At 42.1% G+C, this 9,270-nt stretch overlaps 1 protein-coding gene across 1 annotated transcript; it reads left to right on the top strand.

The window, feature by feature from the left end:
• Positions 1-408: 408 nt before the first annotated feature.
• Positions 409-8,501, top strand: LOC117301002. The gene is made up of 3 exons (XM_033784879.1): positions 409-653; positions 4,280-5,531; positions 6,393-8,501. The coding sequence occupies exons 2-3, from the start codon at positions 4,377-4,379 to the stop codon at positions 6,729-6,731; spliced, it is 1,494 nt and encodes a 497-aa protein (XP_033640770.1). The 5' UTR covers positions 409-653; positions 4,280-4,376; the 3' UTR covers positions 6,732-8,501.
• Positions 8,502-9,270: the final 769 nt, after the last annotated feature.

Below are 9,270 nucleotides of genomic sequence, written 5' to 3'. Positions count from 1 at the left end.
TCTACATCAAGAATTCCCCCAAATATCATTTGATCAGAATTCGTATTCTAAGAGAACTCAATTGAGGACAATAGGAGGGGGGGGGGCGGCGCGTTATGGGGTCATTGCACTTTGCTGTTTACACCAAGGGTGTTACCTTTAATAAACATGATGTCATTTAGAAAAAACCCATATGCTATTTTTAGAAATTAGTGCCGAAGTGAAAATGTCTACCCAATTACTGATGGAAGCCGCTACCCATCCCCCCTCTCGAGTCTTCAAGATATTTTGCCTTTGGCTTTGGCCCCTGGCTGCAAAAACAATAGTGAAGAAGAATGATTGGTCGTCCTTGGTATTAGCATGGAGGAAAAAATAAGACACAAACCACAGCTTTGGCCGCCGAAGCCGAGCCACTCTCGATAGCATCCAATTGATTCTCAATCCGTCCTAAATTTAATGTACAGGGCGCCCTCCTGCGAAAGCTGGATACTTGGTATTGGCGGAGAGAATTACCGTACCGAAGAGACGTGTCTTTGCCGACCGAGAGCTTTTTCAGACCCTTTTCCTCCATGGTTGGCCAACTCCAAATACTTCTATCGTGACTAAATCTGAAAGCTGGTAAAAACGAGGTTATTGCAGCTGATGTTTACTTCGTCACACACAGTTTTAACAAGGTGAGTGAAAATCTGAAACTGAACAGTGACCTCTACGTCGTGTACCACAACTGGGGAACTGGGGGCTGGTCATCTCGCCACCTAGCAAGCTCGCCACCAACAAAGTCGCCCCCTAACTGGCTCGCCCCGAGTTGTTACAAAGTCACCCCCTGACAATGTCGCCCCCAAACAATGTCGCCCCCTAGCAAAGTCGCCCCCTGACAATGTCGCCCCCAGGGCCCCAGCCAATGTCGCCCCTAGCAAAGTCGCCCCCAGAAAATAGTTTAGGTTAGGGTTAGGGTTAACCCTTTAAAGGATTAGGGTTAGGGTAGGGTTAGACCTTCCACAAGCACATTACATTACTTCATACGAAATTTTTGCTAGGCGACTTGGCTAGGGGGCGACATTGTTTGGGGGCGACATTGCCAGGGGGCGACTTTGTTTCAAACCAGGGCGAGCCGGGTAGGGGCGACTTTGCAGGGGGCGACTTTGTTGGTGGCGAGCTTGTCAGGTGGCGAGATGACCAGCATTCCTACCACTTACGTACCAGACTACTGAGGTACTTCTCTCTAGGAGACCAGACAAATCGGTTCGGACAACTCGACGGATGATTTATTTAACCGTCAGACAACTCGACTTGGGGTCAAGACAAGTCGACGGATGGCCGTGACGGGGCTCAGCGCGGGGCGGGAGGGGTAAATAGCGGCCTGGGGTGTAGTTGCGATAACGTAACCCTCCTGCCGACGGCGTAGCCGGAGGGTTACGAGTCACTCATATTCGATGCAGGGCGAAATATTTTAGTCAACTGATTTGCTCATTTTTTACCACTTTAAAAAATAATGACACAAATTCTATGAACACGAACTTAATCTCAATGTCTAATGAATAACATTCAAAAACACAATTGAGAAAATATTTTGAAAAAAAAGGACAAAAACTTACCAGATTCCGGGAGCGAAACAGTCACAAATTTCCCATGTTCTATTTTTGAACCTGTCGCTGGTTACCATGCGCTGACCCCAAGTGCTGAACCCAACCGCAGGTACCAGCCAATTGAATTGACTACCTGCCGACCGAGCCACAGCCGAGTTTGACTAAACCATTTTGTAAAAGGGGTGTTACAAGGGGTGCTGCAGTGCGGCAGTGCTTTAATGGTTTTAGTCCAACAGCAATGAACATCGGGAAGTCACAAAATGGCGAAGCGACAGGTTCAAAATAGAACCTGGGAAATTTGTGACTGTTTCGCTCCGGGATCTGGTAAGTTTTTGTACTTTATTTCAAAATACTTTCTCAATGGTGTTTTGAATGTTATTCATTTTGAGGATTAAGGTCGTGTTCATAGAATTTATGTCATGATTTTCGAAAGGGGTAAAAATTGAGCAAATCTGTTGACTAGCTGTCGAAATTGTACCTGTTTGACCATTTCGCCCTGCATCTAATGGGAGTGACTCGTAACCCTCTGGCTCCGCCGTCGGCAGGAGGGTTACGTTATCGCAACTACCTGGGGTGGGGATGTACTGACTAGCGACTTGGCAATGATGCAAGGGCGTTCCCCGGGGGGAGGGGGTATATTATGATGGGTGGGTTTATATCTGGAAAAACGGACAATTGATTTTTTTATTGTTTTTTACCATGACCCCGCGGCATTTCGAGTTGTTATTGTTGTTGCAATAAAGTAAATAAAAGTAACAGATGTTTCTGCAAGTATGGCTTCACTGGAACATCAACACTTATTGTGATAAATAATAATTGGTAAACAATAATGATCAGTACTATAGAATCGCAGGAATTATACAGGAAAGTTTGTGTAAACATGACAGTAACAGAGGTCGGCCGCTCAACTGTCGAATTGTCTTGGCCATCCGTCGAGTTGTCTCAAAGTCGAGTTGTCCGAACCGTTGAGTTGTCCGAACCGTCGAGTTGTCTGAACCGTCGAGCTGTCCGAACGGACGAGTTGTCCGACGGACGAGTTGTCTGCATTCCTTCTCTAGTTTCTACTTTCTTTCTACTTTTATCTCGATCTAGAAACTATTTTTAGTATAGGCTCCCCTGCCTTACTTCAAGCTTCAAGCCTTTTATAGAGGTCGTACATTGTGGGCCTCCTAACTAGGCACTTACTATTTTAGTTTCCTTTGTGTACACAACAAAAATTTTACCCACACTTTCAGAACGCTTGCATTTTTGCATTGCCTTTTTTGTGGTTACTACATTCACAAACTCAACAAAATCTTTGACAAATTCAATTTTTACTTGGTGACTCCCCGTTGTTCTTCTGTCGCAGCTCTCACGTTTTTTGACTTCTCAATATGTTCAAAGCTTTGATTTTTGGTCACCGGTGCTGTACCTGCAGGTACCAGTACAGTAGTTGCAATAATGTAACCCTCCTCCCGACGGCCGCCAGGCCGGAGGGTTATGAGTTCGGTTCGTGCGGCAACGGTTAATCTGGTCCAACACGTACAATTTCAACAGCTAGTCACCAGATTTGCCCCACTTTTACCACTTTCAAAAATCATGACACAAATTCTGAGGGTACGAACTTAATCCGCAATGTCTAATGCAGCCTGCCATATAACCTGTCGCACCGGTGTTACAATGTTGCAGTGCGTGTGCGCGCTGTCCGGTTGCATTGCACGCCGTTCACTCATAATGGCATGCACGCACACACTGCAGCACTGCAACATTGTAACACCCCTTTTACAGAATGGTTTAGCCCAACAACAAAATAATGCATTTGCAAGGCGATGCGACAGGTTCAAAATATGAACCTGGGAATTCGCTCCGGGATCTGGTAAGTTTTTGTCCATTTGTCTTCGAAATATTTCCTAAATGGTGTTTTGAGTATTATGGCAGGCTGCATTAGACATTGCGGATTAAGTTCGTACCCTCAGAATTTGTGTCATGATTTTTGAAAGTGGTAAAAATGGGGCAAATCTGGTGACTAGCTGTCAAAATTGTACGTGTTGGACCAGATTAACCATTGCCGCTCGAAACAATCTCGTAACCCTCCGGCCTGCCGGCCGTCGGGAGGAGGTTTACAATATCGCAACTACCAGTACAGTAGATCGAAAACTGGTCGAGATGCAAACGAGTCGGACTAAACGACTCTGCATTACATATGTGTGCTGTATATTTGAGAAACGGGGGGCATCGTAAATGGACAGCGCACACGCACTGTCTGCACTGCCTTGTAATCACCCCTTTCAGTGGCTATACATGAGTCAACATTTAAATAGAGGGATTGGGATTGGGAAGAAATGTTAAGACTGCATTGACAAAGTCTGCTGCAGAAAGAAAAAATATTGCCAGCCCCGACACACCTGTACTCCAGTACTCCAGTACCAACTCAATTGTAGTAATTAATTGTGTCAATGTCCTTTTGTTGAGGGAGCCAGACAAAACCTTGTTTTCCTTCAAGGAGCACCACTCGGCCAGAACAGACCACAAAACCAACAAACATTAAAGTTAAATCTTTTTAATATTTCAGGGGTGGGTTTCACACAAAGAGTCAAGCCTAGTCATCTCGAGTTACTCGTCCAACTACATGTAGTTCTAAAGTTAGGACTAGTCCCATTTCTTTGTGAAATCGACCCCAGATCATTCAAGTTCTGTTTATATTTAATTTGGCATTTTTATTTGTGTTTTTACAGGTTCGGTGAATCTTCTTACATTTGTAACTGAAGTTTTCATCTCATCAGATTCTGATTACTCCATCCATTGGTTCATCTGTTATGGACAATTCTCAAGATGTCTGAGTCTTGTGGAAAAGATTTCGATTCCAGTAGACTGGATAATAGGCATGATAAACCTATAAAGGAAGACAGTTTAGAGACAGACGCAATGCCTCTAAATGAGTCCATACCAAAGTCTCAAGAAATGTGCCGTCAAGTGCAACCATTTTTAGGTCAAACAAACCAGCCTGATCATGAAAATGACAACTCTTCTGAAATCAATCTTTGCAATAAAATTAAGAAAATGCAGATAACTTCACATTGCGCCGATCCAGATGATACACAGAAGAAGTTCCCAACTCTAGCACAGTCCAAGGGGCAGAGTTACGAATCCGTTACACCTGACTTGCTTCAACATGAAATCAGGAGAGGGGAACACCGAGGTCATGATGTCAGCGATAGGTGTGAAACTGTAGGAGGAGCTGATTGTGTCAGTGCGAATGCAGGTGAAACTAACAGGATTTCATATCAATCAGAGATGGAGGCTATAGCTCAAGCTATTCCCTTGGATGATGATGCGACTCAAACAGCTACACCCCAAGAATCACTGCCTCCCACCACACCTAAAGCCACCAATGCTACATCTCGGACGCCTCAACAAGACCAAGTGCCTGTCACTCAAACACACTTCCAAGAATCAGCATCTGAACCACCGGTAAAACCAATCGCCCTGAAACCTCCAGAAGAAGATGATGAACATTATGACGTTTTGCTGCTGTACAGTGAGCACGACCAGAGTGAAGCCGAACAGTTCATTGATATTGCCAAGAAAGCAAACTGGAAAGTTGCCACACCTGATGACTTTCGTCCAAGTCAGACAAAATTCAAATCTTTTGAAGATGTGTACAACAATAGCTCTTATACTGTTCTTCTTCTTACTACCAACTTTTTGACCGATTTTTGGTGTGAACATCAGTATCAAGCAGCACTCATACAGTCTATAGAAAACCCTAGTAAGAAAGCCACAGTGATACCTATTATTTGTCAGTATCGGGACCTCAAGTTACCAATGGAGTTAAGTGTTTTCACGTCTGCAAAACTAAACAATCCCAACATTGAGAAAATCCTTAAAAAGTGCATTAAAGTAGAGAAGAGATGGCATAGAGAAAAGGAAGCTGGATTGACTACGACAGATGCCGCACCAAACCACATGCCCACCTTACAGTTGCATGTAGGTAATTTTTAGTTGATTATTTTGTCAAATTGTGGGTCGTCATTACACACAAGGATTCTTGTTTGCATTAATCCTGATCTTAAAACACTGATTGGTGAATTGTGAAGATGTCCATGCAAAAATATTTAACTGATCTTAACCGATCTTTAGACTGTTACCATTCTCCTCACCTCACATTATTTATGAGTGTTTTTTTCTTTCTTTATTTTCTTGCAATCAATGACCAATTGAATCAAAATTTTCACACATTTGTTATTTTATGGATGTTGGGGGATACACCTAGTGAGAATACTGGTGTTTGACACTAACCAAGGTGTCCAGGGGTCTACATCACAAAGAGTCTGGACTAGTCCTAACTTAGGATTAGTCATATTAAAAACTTCTAGCTGGTCCTAACTCGAGACAAGACCAGTCTTAAAGGCAGTGGACACTTTTGGTAACTACATGTACTCAAAATAATTATTGGCATGAAACCTTTCTTGGTGATGAGTAATGGGGAGAGGTTGATGGTATAAAACAATGTGAGAAACGGCTCCCTCTGAAGTGCCATAGTTTTCGAGAAAGAAGTAATTTTCTACGAGTTTGATTTCAAGACCTCAAGTTTAGAACTTGAGGTCTCGGATTCAACCATCTAAACGCACACAACTTCGTGTTGCAAGGGTTATTTTTCTTTCATTATTATCTCGCAACTTCGATGACCGATTGAGCTAAAATTTTCACAGGTTTGTTATTTTATGCATATGTTGAGATACACCAACTGTGAAGGCTAGTCTTTGACAATTAAACTTCTGCAGTTCTCAAACAAACATGCACCTTTTTATAAGAGTATTCAACCTTTTTTACTTGTTAATCTTTCAGCCAAAAGATGAGAGTATGGATGCCATCTACCGTAGAATGAGGCCTGAACTCCAACCTGGAACCTCTGCAGCTCAGATCATGACAACTCAATGCTTCAGCGAGCTCTGTGTCCGCCTCGACGCTCCTGATGCCTTGGAGAATGACTGGCGGAGATTGGCAACTAATGTTGGATTCAGCTCAAATTCGGGATTGAATCAAGAGAAGAGCCCCACTGCCAAAATCCTTGAGTGTTTCTTCCAGAAGGAGATTGCGGGACAGAGAAGCAAGGATAAAATTCGAAAAAGGTTGAGGCAAGTTTTGAATGAAATACATAGGCCGGATGCAGCCGAGTTGTTATAGAAGGATGGGACATACTTTGCAAGCACGGAATTCCTGTGCTAGTTATGTAAGCAAAGAATGCCTGTTAACATTGAGTACGCACACGTGCAAGCCAAAATTACCTGCTTACCCATGAAATACGCTTGACTAATGACGTATGTGTGTAAGTGAGAATTCCCTGCTTCCGTAAGCGCTGATTCTTTGCTTACGTTAAGCAGAGCCATGAAAGCAAATTTGTACTCAATTGCTCATCGAAGTTGCAATCTGAGAACAATGAAAGAAGAAACACCCATGATATCAGACTTTTAAAGTACGTTATGATCTTGCTTTGAAAGATGCAAAACAAATAACAAAGAATAATTAATTACTTTATTTGTAAAGTATAGATTCAAAGCATTTCTGTTTAAATAAATGGTGTAATGTTGTATAATTATTTCATAGTGTAAATTTTACTATAACTCCATGAATTTTACAGAAATTCTGATATAGGTTGTTTTAGCTTCATATAATGTAAGCTGTGTGAACATATATTATACAATACAATGTATATATTTTTGGTTTAAATGTAACTCTAAATTTAAGGAGTTTAAAGATGAATGGTTTTTGGTTTGAGTTCAAACTGCTCAAAGCTTTTGCAATGGAAGTGCCCTTTGCAAAATGAAAATGGCCTTGCCTTCTCAAAGATGAAGTTCCAGGTCTGACTGCAGGTTCAATGGATTCTGACTGACACACCTGAAAAAATAGGGAGACCAGCAACATTGTTCTATAAATATTTTTGTCTGAGAAGCAATTATTTGAAAAATTGCTGCTTCATACATACTCAATAAGACATGTTTGTTTCTAAATTATTAGTTATGTAGAATATGGTGTAACTGATAGTCAAGTGTCGTGGCTGAGCAGTCTTCATGTAATGCACTCAAGTCCTGGGCCCAATTACTTAAAGCCTGTAAGCACAACAACTTGCTAAGCACAAACTAGTAGTAGAAACAGGTTACCGTCAGTTCACATTGTTGTGGCTGGTGCCCTTGTTTATGTTTGCTCAGCAAAGACATTTGTCAAGCAGTACTCTGCCAAACAGTTTTATGAACTTTGGCCTTTGGTCCAAACTCATGGCTCTGCTTACTTATAAGCAGAGAATCTGTTCTGACAGATGCAGGGAAGTCCACACTTACATCAATCGTCACAAGTTAGCAGGGATTTTTGGCTTGTGTGTATGTGTACTCCACATCAGTAGGCATTCTAAACTTACACAGCTAGCGAAGAGTTGGTGCTTGCCATGTAAGCTAAGAATGGTGATCCAAACGCAGAGTTTTGCCAGAAATTACTGCTTTAAAAAAATTGTCTTTGTTAAGAAAAAATTAATGGGGCACTAGCCACAACAAGTAAACTTTATGGAATGTTGGCTGGTAACCTGTTTTTGCCAAGCCAGATATTCCTGTGCTTAGTAGGTTTTTGCTTAAAGGCTTTATGAAATTTGGGTCCTATTGCAAGCTGTTGCTATTAGAGTGTGGGTTGGATACCTGGTCATGACACTTGTGTCCTTGAGCAAGACAATAAATCACAATTGCTTCGTTCTTCAGACATGATGGTCCTACTTGTTGTGTCATGCACGTAAAAGAATTCATTGTACTTATCCTTAAACATTTTTGGCATGGTTGGCTGCAGATTTCACCACATCACTTTTTGGGTACCAGTTCCCAGGTTGTATGGTAAACTTGGAGCAAGTTCGAGTGTGCACAATGGTTTAACTAAAGGTTGACCATTTGCACTAGAACCCAGGCTGGTCGACCATTGGTTGACTACTGTGGTCGACCATTTGGACCCAGCCTGGAGCCCATGGTTTCTTCACTGGTCCCAACAGCATGTTCAATTCTAACATGTGTAAAGCGCAGAGGGGAACCAGTGACACTAACGCGAAAAGACGGAAGGTTGACTAGACTTCCAAATGAATCGTTCGAGTGAGTGCATCACTGCGCATGTGCGTTGCTAGTCTGTGGTCGACCACTTGTAGACTAAATGTGCGCACTCGAACTTGCTCCTTGTTGTGATCCCTGGCTATAGACTGTGCAAAACACGCGCAGATTTGAACTTCTGGGACCATTGTGGTCCCAACCTTACGGAGTTTTACGTTGGGGAGATTTTGTTTCGTCCATTACTTTAGTTTAATTTAGTTTATGACCATAAAAATGACATATGTTGGTAAAAATGTAATACTAATTAACATCATATATAAAAGTAAAAATAAAGTCAACATAATAACGAAGAAAAACCGATATTTAAACTTGACCTCAGGTCATGTTACTTGGTAAAAATTAAGAATTTGTGCCAATCTCCAATCTTGAAACTTACGCAGATGCTTGTTTTGGTCGCGCGGGGTGAAAAGCCTTTTTATTGGTCGTTTAAGCGTCGGCTTCCTCTTTAAACTGCGTCACGCGTTTATCTAACGCCCTTGCGACCATCGTGAGTCCGCATTTAAACCAGCTTTGAGTAGTTTCACATTAGGGCGTAGATTTACAAAAGGGGTTTCCAAAAGTTTAAGATCAAACAAACATCCTTGTCC

The sequence above is a fragment of the Asterias rubens genome, chromosome 16 (assembly GCF_902459465.1).
Source record: "Asterias rubens chromosome 16, eAstRub1.3, whole genome shotgun sequence".
Lineage (NCBI taxonomy): Eukaryota > Metazoa > Echinodermata > Asteroidea > Forcipulatida > Asteriidae > Asterias > Asterias rubens.
Note: the sequence above shows the minus strand (reverse complement) of the source record. Positions and strands in the feature narration are given on the sequence as shown.

Excerpts from the sequence above, each read along its gene's own strand:
- LOC117301002 (XM_033784879.1), top strand. The coding sequence starts at position 4,377 with ATGTCTGAGTCTTGTGGAAAAGATTTCGATTCCAGTAGACTGGATAAT. Across the intron at positions 5,532-6,392 it reads TGCCCACCTTACAGTTGCAT|CCAAAAGATGAGAGTATGGA; the intron begins GTAGGTAATTTT and ends TTAATCTTTCAG.